The sequence below is a fragment of the Argiope bruennichi genome, chromosome 7 (assembly GCF_947563725.1).
Source record: "Argiope bruennichi chromosome 7, qqArgBrue1.1, whole genome shotgun sequence".
NCBI classification, from domain to species: domain Eukaryota; kingdom Metazoa; phylum Arthropoda; class Arachnida; order Araneae; family Araneidae; genus Argiope; species Argiope bruennichi.
Window position 1 is genome coordinate 126612748 of NC_079157.1, and position 21943 is coordinate 126634690.

Below are 21943 nucleotides of genomic sequence, written 5' to 3' on the forward strand. Positions count from 1 at the left end.
TATTTATTAAAGCACTTTTTACATTCAATTTTCATAAAAATAATGTTCACTGAAGAAATTGTATTATGTGAAATACAAATGCAATTCTAAGCTTACATAAAATTTTTTTGATTAACATTTAAAAAAATATATAGAGAGAATTTATATCCAAGCTTTTAGCAATAACAGTTCATATATGAGCATTTTTTTTGTCTACAGATATACATATTTATAATTAATAAGTATAATCAAAATAAAGTACAATAGACTGACAAGCTAGTTAGTAGTAAATGCAGCGTGTCTTGTGAAATGGAATGTGCTCCATTTCTGTTGCATGGCTTCTTCGATACTCCCATAAAAAGTTGTCAATAAGTATAGAATTGATATACAAATCTTTTGGAACTGTGCCTGCACTTTTCTTACCTTTGATGTTGGCACAAATAAGCTATAAAAGACATTACAATCAATTACAAAAATAAATTGAATCTTATGGATTTTGTTGATTTAAAATTAATTGAATATCTGGAAACATTTTCATAAAAGCAGCCGTTTACAGCAAGAATGGATATTTTTTATCCTCTTAACAGTATCCTCTTAAAGAATTAAACAAAACTCATTATGAAAATTTTCCTTACTTTCCATTTGGTGAACTATTTTATTTTCATCACAAAAATTGTCTAATATTTAAATATCTACAAAATTATTTTATACAAATCATTATTCACTTTAAATTTACCTCACATTAAGGTGAGTTAAATTTAAAGAAATGGTACTTAACATGTGTTGTAGAAAAATCCAAAACCCATTTGTGGATTGTCTTATATATTCCAACAAGCTTAATAAAGATTATTCTATCCAAATACACAATAGAAAAACGCGGATGGATGTAAGAATAAAATTGATAATAAACAACTGTAACAACACAAAGCACTTAGATAAAGTATATTTAAAACCATACATTTAATATATGAGCATTAAAATTTGAATGATATATAAGTATTAAAAAATTAAAATTAATGAATTAAATTTACTCTTTTTTATGCTCTATGCATATACTAATGATATTTGTTGATATACTTTAAATTTATTCTGTAATAAATTTAATTATATGTATAAAATTACAAGTTGAATTTTTCAATAAGCAATTAATGTTGTAATCATAAAAATTATTACTGATTCGAATAATCTCACAAATTTAAAACTGAACTTGAAATTTGTGTAAGTATTAGGAATAAGGAACTAACTTATTGAATTTTAGATTCATTAGTAAGAAATATGCATCTGCAATTGGCTGTACAAAACTTTTCTTTACAAAACAAACTTTACATATGATGCAATAACTGTAATTAAATTTTATAATATAAATTTAACTACAATTCATTGTTTATTTCATGTTTTTATAAATATAATCTTGATTTGGTTTTTTACAGAGTAAGGATATGATTTACTAAGCAAGAAATCACAGTTACAAATTTGTAATATTGCTTTTATTTTCAAAGACTGACGCGCTGACAGTCTTCTTAGATTAGACAGAACTATGATCAGCAATCCAGTATAGGGCTAGCAGAATAATTGGCAAGCTCCAAATTCTATGTTTAGTTTCTTGATGATAGTATAAGGTTTCTCCCAATTCTGCTGCAGTTTCAGATTCGGTTCTGTCTGTCGTTTTGTGTTATACATCCTAATTTACTCCCTAAAATATAAGGAGCCCCAAAGATGGAAGTGTCATTTCGTAATAGGACTATCTGGATCGAATTCTTGCCAAGATGGTCAAGGGGCTACATTTAATTTCCTCTCCAGAATCAGTCTTAACCTCTGGATCTTCCAATTGTGCTTTTTGAAATTAACTCGAAAACCAGAAATCCATTTCTTTCCTCATTAAAACTTTCACAGAAATATCCTTGTCCATTCCTGGCATTTTCTCAGGCGTTCGAGTGATTACAGCTCTCAATATGGGATCTTATAGAGAGAGAGAGAGAGCCTTTGCATTTCTGTTAGAAGTTCCTTTGTGATGCTGTATTTTGCCTAAAGACAAAGACATTTCAGGCCCATATTATATTTTCCCTCAGGTCCATAGTAGTAATAAATTTCTGCAGAAAGTCCAGACCAAGAATACAGAGATTCCTACTTTTTTTCTATGTTGGTATCCACTAGATTTACATCCAAAGATAGTCATTTCACATGAAACTATTAAACAATATTCGGACTGTTTTTACTATCCATGCATTCAATTTAGATGAGAACTAGAGCATAAATTCATTGTCACAGCATCAAAAAAGCTCTTGTCTTGCAAATGGTGGCATTTCCATCACATCCTTCCTAATCTATTCCCATCTGCTGGATTAATAATATCTGGACAACATCTGGATTCTTGAGAATAATAGTCCTTTCTTGGAGATTCTCAGACAAGGTAGGCAGCCATTGCATTTTTGTAGCCTTATCTTTCTAATATACCTACAGCAGTCATCCAAGGGTTGTATTTTTGCATGAGATTTCACATCATTAATTTTTTGGACATTTTCTAACCTTTCTACAAATCCATCAACATAATCTTAACTTTTTTTAATTATCTTTCAATGAAAACTCCCATCTCTTCATCTATAGCTTGGATTTTCTTCGGATCCAGCTACTAGTTTTTTGTATCCAATATCAATTTTTTCGTTTCAAGATCGAAATGTATATATGAGGGGTGTTTGTGGGACCCCAAAAAATCCCCTGAAACTTTTACGGTCTTACTACCGACATTTTGGAGTTTCGAGAAGGGGGGGGGGGAGAAATGAAAAATTACAATTATGAAGTATTGAATGACCTAATTATAAAAGTTCAATGAATTACTTTTTTTGCAAAATTAATAACCATAAATTTTTTAACATATAAACTACTACATTTTATGTAAATATTTTAAATTACCTGAATTAATTCTTTAAAAAAAAATTATCTAATTTCTGCTGCTTTTTTTTTATTTTCTGATGTTTGTGGGCTTGTCTTTCTTTTGTGGTGAACTTCATAATTGCAGGAAGGTTGACTTTTATTTTCCTCATTTACAGTTGAAGAAATTTCCTCGAGAACTGCACATGCAGAGGTAGAAGCAGTTTGCTTTTCTGCTAATGTAGAAGGTTTTTCAGAGACTTTTATAGGTGACTCATCTGAAATACATGTTTTTAAGTCCTCTTGATATGTTTTCCAACTTCTGTTCATATTGAGTAAGAGATCTTTGTGAATTGGATCAGTCATTGGATTTTTTGAGCCATATTTTTCACATGAGGTTTCTTTAGAAGACATTAAATCATATTTAATAGTCTGCACTGCATCTAGGGAATCAATCTTAAGAGAGGTTCTATAGTCAGTGACAAGTGTATCCATTAAGTTGAATGCACTTTCCACTAATGGGCCATGGAAGCAGCTAAGGCAGGCTTTGACCAATTTAGCCAATGTAGGATACTTATAATCATTTGTGAAATCATTTTTTAAATTAAAAACTTTAGACCAATATTTATCAATTGTACACTTGACTTGATTTCCACTTTCATCAGATGTGTAGAGCATTTCTTTGGTGATATCAATATCATTCTGGTATAACCTTATTTCAGCTTCTACTTTTGACTTTTCATTATCACTAAAAAAATATGGAACATAAAAGGTGATAATTTTTCAAAAGCTAATATTGTACTGGTTTTACCTCTTAGCTCTGGATCTAATGCTGTAAAACTAATTAGATATGAATTTTTAAGGGGTAATTTCTGTTTCATATGCTGTGCTGTATTAGTATAAGCTTTCATCAGAGAAATTTGGAATTCTTTTGCTATTGGATGATTTTTTGATAATTTCTTCAGGAGAGTGGAAGCTTCTGCACCAGTAAATATTACTTTGCTAGGTAGATGGAATTCTGGATTTGTGACATCAACCTTTAATAAATCATCATAAGATGTGAACTCTGTATTTTCTGGCTTCATAAAAAAAAGAGAAAAATTTTGCCATCAATTTATAAATACTAGAATGTATTAAATGAAGCATTGGTTTTTTTGTTTCAAATAATTTAATATATGTGTTGAACTCTGGTAATACTGCTGAATATAATGCCATATGCAATAAAGTTTTGTTTTGCATAACAAATAACCCATTTAGTATTCTTTTTATCCGAGCTAAAGCATCCTTTGTGAGTTGTTGGAAATGCAAGCAAGAATACAACCCCTTCAACAATTTTTTTTTGAGCTGCAGAAATATTTCTTTTATTGTATACAGTTTCAACATAAGAAAAATAATCCCCTTTATCAGTTTTATCCAAGTAGTGAAAATAAAATGCAATAAGAGCATCCCACAGATCTTTGATTCTTTCTAAAACACATAAAATGTACACCCACCTATGGTCTGGTCTCTTCAAGGGCTTTTTAATGGCAAGGGATTCACAGATTTTGAAAAAATTCTCTTTTACTGCAGCTTTTCATATCAAAATAGATGTCATCAAACAAATCTTCTAAGTATCTATCAAAACAAGAAGCAAATTTTTTTGCACAGTTATTAGCTGTGTGACATGTGTCACCATCAATATCTAATAAGTGGGGTGCTTTGTTTGATCGTAATCTGGTTTCAATACCCTTTTTTTCTCCATGCATGGTGTTACATGAGTCCATTAATACACTAATTAAGTTTGCCCATGGAATATTATTATCTTCAACAGTATTAACAACTGCTTTAAAAACAGCTTCTGAATTGCAAGATTCCATCTTTAGAGATGCAAAATGATGAACTACAACTTCATTTTGATTGTTGTCATAAAACTGCACCAATATTGTCAGTATACTTTCTTGAGCATTGCTAGTACTTTCATCCAAATTTAGAGAAAATGGAGTCTCCTTTAAAGTTTTAATGATATTTTCCTTAATAGTTTTTGCGAGCCCATATTTCATCTTATAACATGCAGCAGTCCTGGACATTTCCAACGAGTTTAGTGCCGTCTGATCGCGCCTCAACTGTTTGCAGAGTTCAATTAAATTGGGAGCTACATTGACAGAAAGAGAATTCTCGGCGATAAACGAAGTTATTAATACCTCTTGGCGTGCTTTTCTTGTCACTATATCCAATGGTCGAGCATCAGTCTCCAGTAAGTCATCAGTATTTTTTGAATTAGCATAATTACTTAAAGTCATTGAATGTCTAATGCACTTTGAATATTTTATGTGCGTCACAGTTTTAGAATGATTTGTGAAAACCTTGAATCCTTCCCTACCATACTTCAGCAGTGAGTTACAAAAAACACAATATGCTTGTCCAGCAACATTTATTTTCTTGCACCATGTGCTGATGGTATCCCCATTACCATCTCTCCGTTCAATCCAATTCCACCTAAATGCATTCCGGACACCTTCTTCTAATTATATAATATCACTATTTATATCGAGAAATTTCATAGTGAAATTCTCTTGCGTACATAAATAAAAAAATATTTCAATAAACGAAACGAAAAATTTACACGTGCATCAATAAATGAAACGAAAATTTTACACAGCGGAGAAAAAAAAGTTGCGAAGCGATCAATGACAAATAGCTAATACGGCAAAAAATCCCCCTTCTCTACTTATTGGCGCCACGCCAGGAGAGATAAGACCTTTGAACCCACTTGCCGAAAAGAATCCAGAAGAGAATGTCCGAGAACCAGGGGAATGAGTCATAACTCGCAATAAGGAAAGAACAAAAAAGAAGTTTTTTCCCCCTTTTCACGCATTATCACTGCCTTTGGAGAAAGAAAGGAAAAGTTTTCACCACACACACTGACCTTGCGTTTTCTGCTTTCAAAGCAAACAAAATTACCCAGATCAAAATAAATAATTCATTATTATTCCTTTTGAACGACGATCCCCGGAATTTCCGGGTATCGAAGTTCAAAATCTCCGGAATTCCGGGGTTTCCCCGGAGCACAAACACCCCTGATATATTTTCTTGTATAAATTTCTTCAATTTTTCTTATATAATTTTAAGCAAAGCATTACAATTAACGTTTTCAGCCGTCTTCTCTTTAGATCTCGTAACTCCATGCACCACAAAATCCTACTTCTGACACCAATATTGCAGCAAAATCTAAATTCCATTTGAAGATTGTATGGTAAAAACTTACAAGTCTCAATAATGGATAGACTCTTCTACACAAATATACTGTAACAAAACCAATAGCAAGTCGTAAAAAACTGCACACAAGCAATAAATCGGTAATGAACAACCATAACAGCAGAAAGAGCTCAGACAGCACTCGCTAGAGAGACTTCACTCAACTATCCACTTGGTTTCACCTCAGCTAACTGATTTTTCAGCTGTTTCTTGGCTTATAATATCATGAGAGGACAAATAAGCTACAAGGGCAAACTCTGCAACTTGAGTCTAAATAGAAATATCACCAAGTTTCTTGAATATTCTGTATCTTAAATTTTTGTTGCTATATTTGCAAAAAAAAAAAAAAAAAACAGAACTTATAGATTTGCCATCTATCAGAGTCAACTACCTTCCTTTCCAGGGGACTTACGGAGTAGAAAAACAATTTTACAAATTTATAATAACAGTTCTCAACATGCTGTTGCACTTTACTCAGCATGACCCAATGTATCTGTGGTGAATAGCATATTGGCTTATATGCAAATCTTTGAGAGTTTGATTAGCTTTCAGAATCCATTGCTGCTTCAGAATATATGTAATTGTTCAATTGAACAGTAATTGCACCATTCATGCTGCTTATCTTCAGGAAAATTCACTATCATTATAGCTCATATATTAAGCATTACAAGCCTAGCTCTTACATTCCTTAATGTGAATTTAGGGATTATTGAAATCAATTTTTCACAAATTCAATTGCTAATAAGAATCAAACTTTTAATTGAATTAATTAAGTTTTGAAAATAAATAATAATTGTCATCAAGAAAACATAAGTGCCAAAAATTCCATTTTTAGTAAATCACTTGTTTCATCTTTTAAAGGATATAATAATATTTTTGAGAAAACTTGGCCCTTAGCAAGTCAACAGTTCAAGTTCCCCACTCTTATCGAAGGAAAAAATTCAAGGACCATAAAATTACATACTTTAAATATAGGAATGCAAATAATAAATTTAAATAAAATATTTTCACTATTTAACTTTCAAATTCATAATTATTTCCTAGCTTACTACTCCTAAATGCTTAAAGAAAGAACATTAAAGAGATTTTCTATGTTCATCTTCAGTTAATAACCCAAAATTTACCTCTCAAAGTGAGTTTTGAGATTATAATGCAAACATATTTATAACTAGTCACCACATAGTATCTATGATAGCCCATAGTAATTTAATTCTCTTATTTCCTGATACAATTCCACTTTCTGTTTAATTAATTCAACTGAAGCTGTGTAAAAATTACTACGCAATCACTTCTACGTATCAAATGAAAGTGATCCCTTCAGTGCCCTTGTCAAAGGTCACCACGTGCATTTAATTAGCGCGTGGCCAGAAATCCCTTATTATATAAGACTAGTGATCATTTGTTTCGTGCTCTTTCTTACTTCTGCTTTTGTGCTGCGCTGCGCCTTCTTGTAAATAAATCATACCTGTCTCCCAAGAGGGAATAAAATGAAATTAAAAATACTAAGTCTCTTCACTGCTTGTCACACTTGCATTCTGCTTCAACCAAAAATATGTTACACACACACATATTATATATATATACACATTTAAAGAAATAATCTGGGAATGGTGTACCATTAAAATGTTTTAAATTACATGGTTAAAGCTTCAGTTTTCAAAACTATTTGATTATGCCCTGAAAATCTCTATTATCTTCAGCCTTTTCACTAGTTTGTAAGTTTACTCTTGAACAAAGAATAAAATCTTTCTAAATTTTAAGCACACTTCATCCATAATTTGATTAATGATGTCTTAATTTTAAGTGATTGAATCTTAATGTTATTTTTCGTCTATGATCATTTTCTTATGAGACTACTTTTCTATTTGTAGACTGCTTTTCAATGATTAATTTACTTCACAAGACCTATTTCTTCAATCATTTAAGCACTTCATCGATTATATTTGACCAAATCCTGAAAATCTGCTCTGTTACTCCTTGACATCTACAGAATTCCCATAATTCTTCTTACTGATATGATTAAAAGAAAATGGTGCGATTATCATGATATTTTATCTTCACAATAATCATCGAATGCTTTGTTAGACAAGGATGTATCTGGCTCATTCGAAACTTATTACAATAAGGCAATGGAGAAAGGGAAGCTAACTTCATGGTAACATATGTAAACCTATTACCATATATAACATGGCTAATTCGATTACTTAATCTGAGACCAAATAACATCATAAAAAAGGTTCAATGTTATAAGTTTTGTTTCTTTTAATAAGAATAATTTTACTAATGATGAAATCCTACTTTCACCTGGCATTGACAGTGTGATAATTCATTCATATCACATGCATGATTAAGCCATTGTAGATTCATCAGTTCAAATTTTGGTCCAAACTTTTGCCAATCTAAATATACCAGTGCCAACTTTTGCCAACCTAAATATATTCTATAGATACCTTTTCAGAAATGTTCTTTGAAAATATAAAGACATTCCTTAAAATTCAACGAAGAATAGGAACAAGTAAATAAAAATCAAAAGTTTAGTCAAGCGTTATCACTGACTGTCCTAAAAAACTAGCCTTACAGACACCGAAGCCAAATACTACCCTCCAACTTTCTCAAAAAAATACAGAAAGGGATTCAAAAGAAATTCTAATGATTTAACAAAAAATCATTAAAAAAAAGTGAATTTTGAAAGTAATGATTTTTTTTTTTAATTTTTCAAATTATAAAAGTAAAGAATTTTCATATTCAATAACATAATGAATCTATTTTAAAAGGTATGAATTGTTTAAAAACCTGCAAATAACATATGTTTATACATTTTTAAGCTACTCCTAATAAATATGCTTACACTGTATTCAGATCTGGATTTATAAACTATATATTTACCTCACAAGCTTGGATAGAACAACCTCTTATTTCTACTTCATACCGATCACCATTTTCCAATAGTTCATCTAAAAAAAAATAATAATAATAAATATAAAAAAAAAACTAACTTTCTAGATTATGTAACCTTGTACTCTTTTAATATATGCAAGCATACCTTTTTTTAAAGAAGTAACTCTGATTAAACGTAAAGCAATATTATTTTAACATTAATACCATGTCAATAATTCAAAGTAATAATAATCAAATAATGAAATAAACATAATGAGAAATTTTCATTTAATTTCAAAACACCAAACGATAATTGGGATCTTATAGTACAAGATCTAGATTTGCTTATGATGCATATAACATAAACGTAAACTAAGATAAGGTTTCAGTAATTAAATCGCCAATATTTTTCTGCAAAAAGATACACTAGGCAGTTTTTCAATGCCCCTATCAACTTATCTTTACTTATAATAAAGATGTTGGTGATCTACAGGTTAGACTGCCTGACTTAGAACTACCAAATATGACTTTGAAGGGTGGGAACATGCATTTCAGAGTGATTTTTTTTTCTTCAAAATTTTGATTAGAATATAAAATAAAAATTAAGCAACATTTTGGCTTTTTTCTGCGATAACTTCAGAAAATATAATAGTAAAAAATAATTCTTATATCATCTTAAAATTCAAAAATTATCATTTAAATGATACAATTTTTTATTATATAAATATTTTTCTATGTTTAATTAATTTTAAAAAATAAGTATATTTTCCAATAAAAAGCATAAGAATTCTGAATTATTATTCATGATATATAAAAACATAAAAATTCTGGAAGAACATCAAAAACATAGAAATTCTAGAAACATCATTATTGATAAAAGTAATTATTAAAGTTGCAAATATTTTGTTTTGCAATCAAACTATTATCCTGTCTTCAATACTAATCATTATTGGCAAAGCAGATTTCAGGAAAGTAAGCAATGGATTTACTTAATTCTGATAAGAAAATGTAATAAGTAATTCTTACTCTATAAGACTTAATTTTGTATTTAAATTACTATTAACACAAACAAAATATCAGATTTTATATTGTTTCAGGTTTGAAATTAAGTTCCATTGTTAAAAGCCTAGAAATAGCAAAGTGCATCCATTTTTTACAAATTTTAGAGGAGCTGACACAATATAAAGGAAATAAATAGTAAAATGAACAAAATGGCATAAGGCATCTATAGTGAATCTGTATGAATGGTACCTATAGAATATGTATGAGTAGTATCCATCAAAACTGAAAGCTTAAAAATATTTTTCTGAAGTAACCATTAATAATTTTGGTGAACCAACTAGTCACCAAAGATGGATAATCGAGAAATAAATAATATATAGAGGAATTATAAGGTATTTAATTTTATTTTTTATTTAATTTATCTTAAATGGTAAAGGATTATTAAATCGTTTTTTTATAAAGAATACCAGTTTTTAAAAAAATATTCATGTAGTATGTCAAATAATTAAAAAAAAATTCAGCTTTGAAACCTAATTTTTGATGATAGATTTTAAAAAAATGCAGAACAATTTGTATTTTTAATCATAAATAATTAAAAGGAACATTTAAAATTGTAAATGTACTATATAGGAAATTTTATTTTACCACTCTTCAATTTGGTTAGAAGTTCATCTGAGTATTTCATTGCTCCTAAATAGACGAGGGCTTGTGGCACTCTTAAAAATGAAAATAAAATAAAAACACATTTGCAAAGAAGATTAAAGGGGAAAAAAATACAAAATTGTTTACATTTTCAGTGATTAAAAAGAACATACCATTATTCCAAGTTATATAAATTTTAATAATATTTCAAATGATATGCTCACCATTCATTAAATAAAATAAACATTTCAAAAGTATTGAAAAATAATCATCATCAGCAACAGATACAATGACTCAAGAGATTAATTACGATGGAAAGTTCTCTAAAGATGAGAATTTTCCTATCCGTTTATGTATATGAATGATGTCAGTTTTGTTTTTAATATTTAAGCAGTTGTAAACGATATACATTTTCTGATTGCAATATTTTTACTCAGAATAAAATTGTGTTTATTTATTTATTCTTTGCTTCTATGCTTGTATCATGGTAATAACTGACAAGATGAATAACAGTTTGCTGTGGTAAAAATATTTTTAAATAAAATTCAATTGATATTGTATATGAAGCACTATCAATTTTAATAGTATCATGTATGTCAATGCAAATTGATCTGTAGACAAAATGGACACAAAATCATATAATTTTAATAGATGGTCTATTTGAATCCTGGTTATCGTCAAAGCAAAACTGTATATTCTTGTATGGATGGAAACCAATTCATATCTTTGGCAGGGGGGAGGGTTGAAAAAAATTTAGCTTTTATAAATTTTTGATTATTGCATAAAATTTGTTATTCAGTGCTAATTATCTATTATGTCAGCCAAAGTTCTCTCTCTCACTGTAAGTATATATATATATATATATATATATATATATATATATATATATATATATATATATATATATATATATGACATTTCTTTGTAAAAGATTTTTTGGAAAAATTAAATATTTACACTTAATTATATTTTTGGATATGTATACTTTCCAGATATTCTAACAAAATGCCCAATAACAAATTTATAGTAGTTCTGCCAAACTGCTTTTGAATTTTAAGTGCTTTCTATATAAGCGTAAATGAATCGACAAAAGGGGGATATGTTGAAAGAAGAAAATTTTTCCATCCACTTAAACCAGATTGATGTCATCAGTCTTATTTTTAATGCATAAACAATTGTTAATCACAAAGTTTTTCTCCCCCCCCTTGAATTTTCCATTCATACTCAAAATGAAGATGTGCTTATTGACTATAGTCTGTTTTATATTCAAATACCAGGTATATTATATTTTTTCATATTTTATTATTTTTAGATATATAATTATTTTTTAAATTACTTTTATGAGAATTCAAACTTTCCATTACTTAACACTGGTAATGAAATATTGACAAGTTTTGTGATCTCGGAATTTCGATAATACTGCTGCTCTCAGGTCAAAATATGCATTCAAAATGGTGCATCTCCCCATATAACTTGCTTTAATAAGCAGACTATCACATATGAAATGGTGATCAGCCATTATTTTGAACAGTTTTGCCACTTTGCTAACGATTATACATTATGCAACCACTGGGATATCCAAAGAGCTTCACATTCTCTTCAATTTTCTATTTATTTAATATTTAATATCTTCCTCAAAGTTATACATTATTATTTTCATTTAATGAATAATGAGAATATCCTCTGAATTATCTATTGTTCTAATTCTCATCATTTGAATTATCACTCACAGTTTTCTGAGTTGGTGATGTTTTATTTGAACAATCCTGTACATATTTATAATTATGAATAACTCTCGCTATAGAAATTAAAAAACTAAAAAGAAAAAAAATGGAGCATTTATAAATGAAATGCAAATAGTTTAAAAATTATTTGGTGAATCATAATTTGAAAAACTTATTCACAAAAGTTTTAATATGTTTTTTTTTTTTTTTTTTTTGTAATGGAAAAACTCTTTCTTTAATGCTGCTTATTTATTAGTTAATGAATGGATGATTAAATACTTTGAAAAACATTTTTTGTTTTGTTTTACAAAATTCTTTAGGAAAGATGTATACAGATCATGAATCTTTAATCACAATCAAGAACTTTTATTTTCAATAATAACTTTCTTCCACCCCAAACTATAAATTATAATTTAAAATCTTTTGCTCCTCCAGCATCACCATAAAGTTCTTACAATGTTTCTTTAAAAGAATTTTAATTTATACTAATTTTGTCATTAAATAGCTTTTTTTAGTTATTTAAATTATGTGTTATTACATATTCTAAAAATTAAATATGTCATAAATTAAAGATGGAAAATTTTTTGCTTGCAAAAATGACTTATAAACAATATGTTGGAATATTAAAAAAACATTGAAGCAATTATATGAGACAAATAATATATTGTTAAATACCTTTGAAGTGATCAATTAACCAATTGCTGATGAGAGTATTTAAAATGCGTATTTTTTAATTTACTTTTTTGATAAAACACAAACATTTAATAACTGTCTGGAAGATAGCATAATGCTGCTTTCAATTACATGGACATAAAAAAAATGACAGTTAATGCCAAAAATTATTCACCTTTTGAATCTTCTGTTCTACCTTAAATCTTTTATTTATTTTGTTCTTATTGAAAGGGTAAAGAAAACCTGAATTCACAGTAAAAGATTTAAAATTTCCAAACTATTCATAAAATTGGATGATCATGAGATAATAAATCTTAAATACTTCCAATTCCTTATAAAATCATAGAAAATAAAATCAAGAAAGAATGTATGGATATTATCCTTTAAAATATATGACAAATAGTCTTAACAAAACCATGATAAACTTTTGGCAAACTTTGTGACTAAAGAAATTGAATCAAAAGGTTGTTTGCTCAATTTGCAAAATGCCTTTAATAGTAAAAAGATGTGAGTGAAGAGAATTTTTTTCTTTCATGTGGCTGGCTGCTGGTTTTCCTCCAAGTGGGCCCATTTTTTTTCTGAAAAAAGAGGAAATTTATTTCCATATACTGGAACTAATGTCCACCTCAGGGGATACCTAAATACTTCAAGCTCACCTTAACCAATAGAAGTTGTCACATTTCTTATTTACCACATGACCTTGACTTTCTAAATTAGGATCATTTATGTTACAACAATGATTAATTACTTAAAATGATTCACTACATAGGATTATAGGATTCCAGTAGTTTTGAATATTAATTTAAGGTATAAAATCATTTATAGTTCTTGTAAATCTTCTCTAGTCATGGTTAAATATGTAAGAACTAAATATGCCACTTATCATTTTTAAATTCTATAAAAATATAATCTGCATTTCCTATCCTATCAAAAAAATTCCAATACAATAAATAATACACAAGAAAATATTAATTTATAAAAAACCATTTATTTAAAATTTTATTAAAAATAAATTTATCATTACCTATAATCAGCAAATATAGTAAGACTATCAATATCATTAAAGGCACCATAACCCTTGCCTTCAAAACAGAGCCATATATCGGCAATTAAAATTTGAGCTCTCTTGTAGAAAGTTACTGAAAAATAAAAATTATATATATAAAATTGCTGAAATTGGAATTAAACAAAGAACAGATAAATATCAAAGACATATACCATTTTGTCCATCAAATGTTGCAACATCTCTGTATGAAGGGAAATTATCCAGAACAATTTTTAAAAGATTCTGAGCATTATTATTTGCCATAGCCACACATGTAGAAAATGTGCCATTAAATTTCTGAAAAAAAAAAATCCCGTAATATATATATAAATATATGTTTCAAATATCATATATTCTCAACATATCTTTCATGTCAAAATATTATATTTCAGTTAAAGTTTAGATTAGATTAGATATTTGGAGTCTAATATTTAAAATACACTTAATTCTACATTAGTCATTATCAATATTTATTTATATTAACTGGAATGAATATAATTAAAATAATTTTATAAAGAACTACTGCTATATTGATGTTCATGGTAATAACTTCTAAAATATAGTTTTATTGAGATAGTTAAAATTATCAATAATTATAGAAATTTTGCTTTTTATTGTAACTAATATCAGTTAAAATTATGCACTCATACGTCTAAATAAAGATAGCTTGTACATTTAAAACTTTTTTAATAATTATTTGAATTTGAATTTTTTAGAGTTTCATTTATTTGTTTTGTCATTTTTGGAATTATGAGTTCTTTATCTAGTGATTTTTCATAATTCACAATAAAAAATCTTGTATGCTTTTATGAGTAACAAACAAAATATTAGAAACACCAAATAGTTTAATATCAATTTCTTTTATAATAAAGCAGCAGCATATCCCAGATTTTTTTTCATTTCTTGTTAAAAAAAGAAGGTATTATAACTCTAACTAAAGCTCTTTTTTAACATTTCAATTCAAATTAAAGAATCAATATTTTCATATTAAAAGTTACAAATTGAAAAGAAAGGATAAAGGCTACTAACTTCAACCAAACATTTTCCAGTCTCTTGCAGAATTTTGTGTCTTTCCTTCAGCAAAGGTACTTCCACTCCAGTGTCTGATCTGAATATATGGCTGAGTTCATTTAACGATATACTAGCATAATAAGCTGGCGAAGTGATGTCATAACCTTCCTGAAAATAAATGATGTGAAAAATCTTTGATAAAGAATAATTTATTATCAGAACTTTGAATACACATCTGTAATATTCTGAGGAAATCAAGTACACGGAAAATATACAAATTGACCACAAAATATGTTATTTTTCAGGATAGGTAATTTGCAACATAATTTTCAAACACATAAAAGATTTAAATTATTTTGTCTCATGAATCCTTTAAACATTCCAAAATTGTCCACAATAATATAGTAGCCCCTAAATAAATGTAAATAGCACAGCTTCAACATAAAAAAAGTGGTTTTTGCAGCACATTAATGTAGTAATAATAGCTATATGAAAAAGTACACATGCCATTTTACATTTTAGAAAAGCAAAATAATTTCTTAAAAATTAGATGTATATTTTAATTTTTAATTTAATTACTTATTTAAAAAAATTCCATAAAACAGTTACCTGCATTGCTCTATTCATAGCTGCACACAAGGACCAATAGCCAGTGTAAGTTTTACCATTAAATGTTATTTTATATGCTTTTCCTTTTTCAGCCCAAAAGGAAAAATTTAATGTATCTGCTAAAAATACCCAGTCAAGAGCAAAAGGTGAGGATGATTGAGGATTCAATTCATGGCTTTTCCACCAACCAGTTATAGTGAATTGCTTTTCCTGTAAACATTTCAGAACCTGCAATCGTAATAACTTCTTAAATTATGTAAACTCACACACACAAAAATAAATAAAAAAAATAAAATAATAAAAAAAAATACTAGATTTATTTATAATTCTTAAGGTGAAGGAAAGACCAATAGCGTAAATTTTAAGATTAATAAAATTTTATTAAAAACCTTGTAATTAATGTTGGAGTATCCAAGGAATTATGCTTTATGTTTTCTACCATCATCAGTTTTAATTCTATAAAAATAAAAGTATGTGCATTAACTTAGTTAGATATGGACCACTATATATAAAATTATATCAACAAATTCTTTTCTGATGAAAACCAATCCTTATCCAAAATAATGTATAAAAAAAGCATTGGTTTACACCACGTAACAATGTATATTTTAAAAATAAAAATAATAAAAATTTTAATTAAATGCTAAAGATATGGAAGAATTTCACTAGAAACAATTTATTGTGTTACAAAACATTTAAATCATTTCAATTGGTCAATTTCCTTATTCAAGAAAGTAATGCCTATAATTATATAAAAAATCGATTAAAGCCAAGTTTGCATATAGCATTACTAAAAATAGTGGTAAGCATTCAAATGTGGCCATATGGTTTTCCTCTTACATTCAGTAATATCACAATCAAAACTTGGTGTTAAAATAAATATTCCAGAAAGCTGATATTTTTATTTCAATTGTTTCTTAAATAACATTAAAATTCAGCAATACCAATTAAAAATACAGAAAGAAATATATTATTATGTTGATTAGTTATAATATCCTTTTTCTTAAAAAACTATTTACATCAAAACTAATATACTATCAACAAATTTTTTTATATGGTTTTGGAAATTGAGGAGGCAAAAAGCAAACTTAAAAATTGTATTGTCTAGGGGCTCCAACAATGCTCAATTCAGCCCCATATACGATTGCTATTAGATGCTAATTTTTTAAATTACAATTACTAGCTCACATTCACACTTTAGATAAAACAAAATCTCTCCCCCCCCCCCCCCAAAAAAAAAATTAATCCCAAAAGGATCTTTTTTTTCTTATTTTTGATCAGTGCTTATCAGAATGAATAGGGGGGGGGATGCAAGACAGAAATAAATCAGAAAACTTTTATTTGTATTTAAATAAATTAGTTGAAGGCAATGAACCATTAAGGTATTGTAAATTTATATTTCATGTTACTCAGTTAAAGTCTTAATTTCTAAACTATTTGAATTTGTTATGCTTTGAAAATTTCTATTGATTACAACTAGTTTAATTGTAGATTTCAGCTAGGTAGAAATCTATTTTCCTCAATTTTCACATTTTTCTATTCTAAATCATTTAGTTTAATAGTAATGTATTTCTTTTTCTTATCATTTTCAGATTGTAACATAAAAAAATTTGACAGACTGAAAAAAAGGATTTTCTGCATATAATCTAAATTCTGTTATTAATTCAAAATTCTCTGTTCCACCATATTTTTTCAATACTTCTAAATCAAATATCAATATTTTTATTTAAGGAAAATCTTTCAAGCATAATCTGGGTACAGAACCTCACACTATCCCATATTCTATTATTGAAATCTTAATTACCTCAAGCGATTTCTGCCCTACTCATTTTGATAAAAACTTATCAATTTGACTTTTCAATAGTTCCTACACCTCAAATTCTACTGAATTGTAAATCATGTAATTAAAAAAAATGTTAAATTCTATTAAAATAAAATCGCATCTTTTTCTTGTAGTAGCCTGCAATTCATAAGAACAGGAAGAATGGCTTCAATCTTGTTATAAGCAGGAATCAGCTTTTTTTTTGCCAATATCTTCAGATCTAGACCAATTCATACTCCTGAGAAGTTAATAGTGGAAAAGAGACTTTTTCAAAACTTTATGAATGATGGTATATATAAGGCTCAGATAATCATCTTGCAAATTTTTTGGCTATTCTAAAATATTTTTGTCATTGGTAGGCATTGTGGCATCCTCTTTCTAAAGAACCCCATACTAACTTTACTGATAGCAGAAATAAATCTTTGCTTGAAAAATCAAACTTCTACCATTGACATTGGCCATAGGAACATCATTTCTTACAAGATATTACAAGTCTTCAAACAGTAACTAAACATCATTTTAATGACTTATGCAAAAATGGTAAAGCTCAATAGTCTCTTTAGTAGAATGCAAAAAATGGTTGAATAATTTGGTCAATGACAAGAAAAATCAGATAGGACAGGATCTTTGCTATACTTAAACAATAAATTTATGATTTAGATATTGATGTAGAAAACATTCTCAGCATATAACACTGTTTCTTATTTCAATGGCTCTTTCAATAGCAGCTGCATTTTCTAGATCTCTAGTTCTAAAAAAAATTTTCTTAAGAAAGTTTTCTATTCTATAAAAATTTCAGATAATTCTCCTTTCCACAAACAATTGAATAAATAATACATATTAGATAAAAAGAGATTAAATATCCTGTATTTATACTATTGCTCTATGTCTAAATGAATTGTTGACAATGTACAGGCTACAACCAGTCAGATTTAATAGCAATATTGAAAAAAAATTCAGATTACATAATTTAAAAAGTCAAAAACTTCCAATTTATTGACAGTTGATCCATTGGAATGGATAAAAATCTTCTCAAATCGTTTTTTCACAGAATTACATAAGTACCAGAAAATAACTTCAGCTGTAGAATAGTCCATGAAAGTTGAATACTAAATTCCAACCTCAGAGGGTTTTTTTTTTTTTTTTCTTCTTCTTCTTTTCTACTTTATTTTAAAGTTGAATGTGTTAATCTATTTGCTTCATTTTCAAAGATTTGCTGAATGTTTCATCAAACATTTGGATCTGCATAAGGTTAGATCAAACAAACATTTCAATTTAAAAAATATATATATTATTTTAAGAACAATGCTAAATGAAGTTAAATAAGAGTATTTTGTTACACTACTGAAGAATTTGTATGCAACATGCAATCTGGGAACATTTCTTGAAAGAAGTTTGAAGAATAATAACTTTACTCATAACAGCAAAGACCATAAAAATTCTGTATCAAGATATTATGAAGCCATGCATTTAAGTATTGTGTACATTGATTAGTGGCCTAATAGTCATTCTCTCAAGCATATGGATCTATTCAAGATTTCTTATAGTTGTATAATAATACTGCTTGCCCCCTCCCTTATAAACAGCACAAACTGCAGAGATTGATGATTAATAGTTCTCCCATATTAAATCTTTTTCAGAGGAATTTAAATTTCAAAATCAAGTCATAAATTACTTTTGATTTTTTTATTTAAAAAATAAATGTACATTTTATTAATTTTATAAAGCAATTTCAAGAATGATGAAAATGTTGATTCCAGAGAGTAATATATCATATATTTTTGTTTGTTTGTTTTATCCAGCTTACAACTAAGACACTTTTATTGATCTGAAAATTTGATTAAGATAATGGAAATAAAATAAAGCATTAAAATAACAAACAAGGCTCCATGGAAAAAATGATAGTTTGATATTTCCTTTATTACAGATTATTAGTAGAGATTAAATTCCCAAATAATCTAGATATATTGGCAAGATTTGTGGTGCAGTTTTATAGTTGCAATCTTGAAGCAATCCTAAGGTTGTCAAAAAAGATGGTGAGCAACTATAATAAAGAAACACTCTAGTTTTCTCATTTAGCAAATGAAAGTTCTTATGTTAAAATCAGAATGCTTTATTGAACTATTAATGATATAGACATTAACACTCTAAGAAATTAAAATCTGATTATTATTTAACATAATTTCCTAACTTAAAACATTAGTTTCATTCTATCAATTTTAAAAGTGATTTTGTGTAAAAAAATCAGTGTAAAAAATATTTTAAAATAAATTTTGAATAAAAATATTAAAAAAGAGTTCTTATTTTAAATTCTTATAAACTGTATATTTTTTGTTAATGCTTACTTATAAGAAAAAAAAATGGAAAAAATATATAAATATAATTCAAAGTAATTAACAAATAATAAAATAAAATTATTATATACATAAAAATCCAAAATTTATATAATTATATCCCATTAATGATAGTATCTATTATAAATTTATAAAGTTTATCAAAAATAATTTATATTTAAACAGTATTATGAAAACACAGTTAAAAATTCATAAAACATTATATGATATAACAAACCACTTCAGCAGCTTTTTCTATGCCTTCAGGAGGTAATATAACATGCTTTGCATGACTAGAAATAAATTCACCAGATTCTCTGGGTGATAACACCATCTGAAAATAATAATGAAAAAAAAATCAAATCTGTCCCATTACTTTACATACAACTGATTATAAAGCACAATTAGTTAAAAATTAAATTTCCAATTAAAGAAACTGTTAATAATAATGTAGTTCATATTTTTCCCTGTCTCCACAAATAATAAAAGAATGCATGTCTAATTGTTAGTATCCTACAGGGCAGAATGATCAATATCCTATAGGCCAAACTGATCTTCTGTTATCAAATCTTGCACAAATAAAATATATAAAAGTGAATATGTATATCATACTGTTTTCTTAAGAAAATTAATAAGAATTTCGGGAACTTAAAAATTAAGTAACATTTTAATATGTCTTTACAAAACTTTCATAAATATTCATGTATAATTTTTGTGACATTTCAAAACACAAAAAAGAATATTAATTTTGTTGTTTTTTCTAGAATTTTGATATCATAAAAATATTTGTTAGCACAATTTTCATCACTGTTTTCACTGCTGCAATGAAATTAATGCTTTCATTGTTTCATCAAATAATAGCATTATTATCTTTAACTGCTGAAATGTTAAAAAGAATCTGTTTATTAACTACACAGCTTAGACGAGAAATAAGAAAGTGAAATTACAATATCATGAATGATAACATGCAATTCCCAAAATAGTTAAGTTTTTAAGATACTATAATGTCATAGAAGATATTCCGTTCAATACACATTAAATAGAACATTCAAATACACATTAAATAGAACAGATGCAAGGCTATTACAGTATCTTAGCTTTAATGGCTATTACAATTTGAAGCTTGAAAATATTTTAACATCAGCATAATTGTTTAGACCAGAAAACATAGTAAACATTTTCATCAAAAAAGTTTTTAATGAATTCGAAATTTCTAACTATATGAACTAAGAAAATAATAACTCGATATTTGTTGGAAGGGAATAAAATTTATCCTGCTATTCAGACAGTTTCAAAATTATAAAATTTATGCAAAAATGAGGCAATGTAATGTAATCAGCAATAAAAAGCATTAATTATTTTCCAGACAGGATTTTTTTCTTAAAATACAAAGTGAGTAAAATAAAATGTATGACATTAAAAAAATTAAGAAAAGATTTTAAGCTAGTCATACAAAAATCATCTTTTAAACTTATTTTGTTTCTGAAATAAATAGAATACATGATATATAAGATAACTTAGGCATTTTATTTTTAAAGTTATTAAATTTTGCGTACTTTCAAAAGCAGACAATTTTTGGTTGGACTTTGAAGTAGTAATAGATAATGAATGAAAGTTTAGGATGTACAGCAACAATGGCTCTATTCAAAATGCCATAGCGCCAAAATTTTACTGAAAATATATAAATTGGTTCTGTTGCCATTTTGAAAGAAAATTTGTATTGTATTTTTCTGCGGACTGTAAGCCAGCGATCCCAAACGACAATCGTCTGCGCAATTAATAAAAGGGACATCATTCACTGTGAACTAATGTGTGCAAATTCTTTAACTTTACTTTTCATTATTTTTTAATGCTTGGCCTAAAATGTTCTCTTTGTTGTTGAGTAAACTTTTCTTATAAATTTCTTCCCTTTCGAATACTAGCGCATGTAATTTGAAAATGTAGATTAGATTATAATATCCAAGACAGGCTTCCTTTTTTTTTTTTTTTGGAGAATTAAATTTAAAGGATTTTTTTCATATATATATATTACAAGTCTGGCGTCTTCTTAAAGAAAATTTTAAAAGTGAGATGGGCATTTTACATTTTCAAAGTTTCTTTATTTCCTCTTTCTCTTATTATATTC

General features: G+C 27.4%; 1 protein-coding gene across 1 annotated transcript; it reads right to left on the reverse strand.

Moving 5' to 3' along the window:
• Positions 1–89: 89 nt before the first annotated feature.
• On the reverse strand, positions 90–21529 carry LOC129975139 (queuosine salvage protein-like). Its single transcript, XM_056088092.1, has 9 exons — positions 21375–21529; positions 20057–20152; positions 15664–15891; positions 15073–15222; positions 14217–14340; positions 14023–14137; positions 10606–10676; positions 8968–9035; positions 90–424 (listed from the first exon to the last, which is right to left on the reverse strand). Exons 2-9 carry the CDS (start codon positions 20150–20152, stop codon positions 260–262), a joined length of 1017 nt encoding a protein of 338 aa, XP_055944067.1. The 5' UTR covers positions 21375–21529; the 3' UTR covers positions 90–259.
• Positions 21530–21943: the final 414 nt, after the last annotated feature.

Excerpts from the sequence above, each read along its gene's own strand:
- LOC129975139 (XM_056088092.1), bottom strand. The coding sequence starts at position 20,152 with ATGGTGTTATCACCCAGAGAATCTGGTGAATTTATTTCTAGTCATGCA. Across the intron at positions 15,223-15,663 it reads CTATGAATAGAGCAATGCAG|GAAGGTTATGACATCACTTC; the intron begins GTAACTGTTTTA and ends ATTTATTTTCAG. Across the intron at positions 425-8,967 it reads GTTCTATCCAAGCTTGTGAG|CTTATTTGTGCCAACATCAA; the intron begins GTAAATATATAG and ends TGTCTTTTATAG.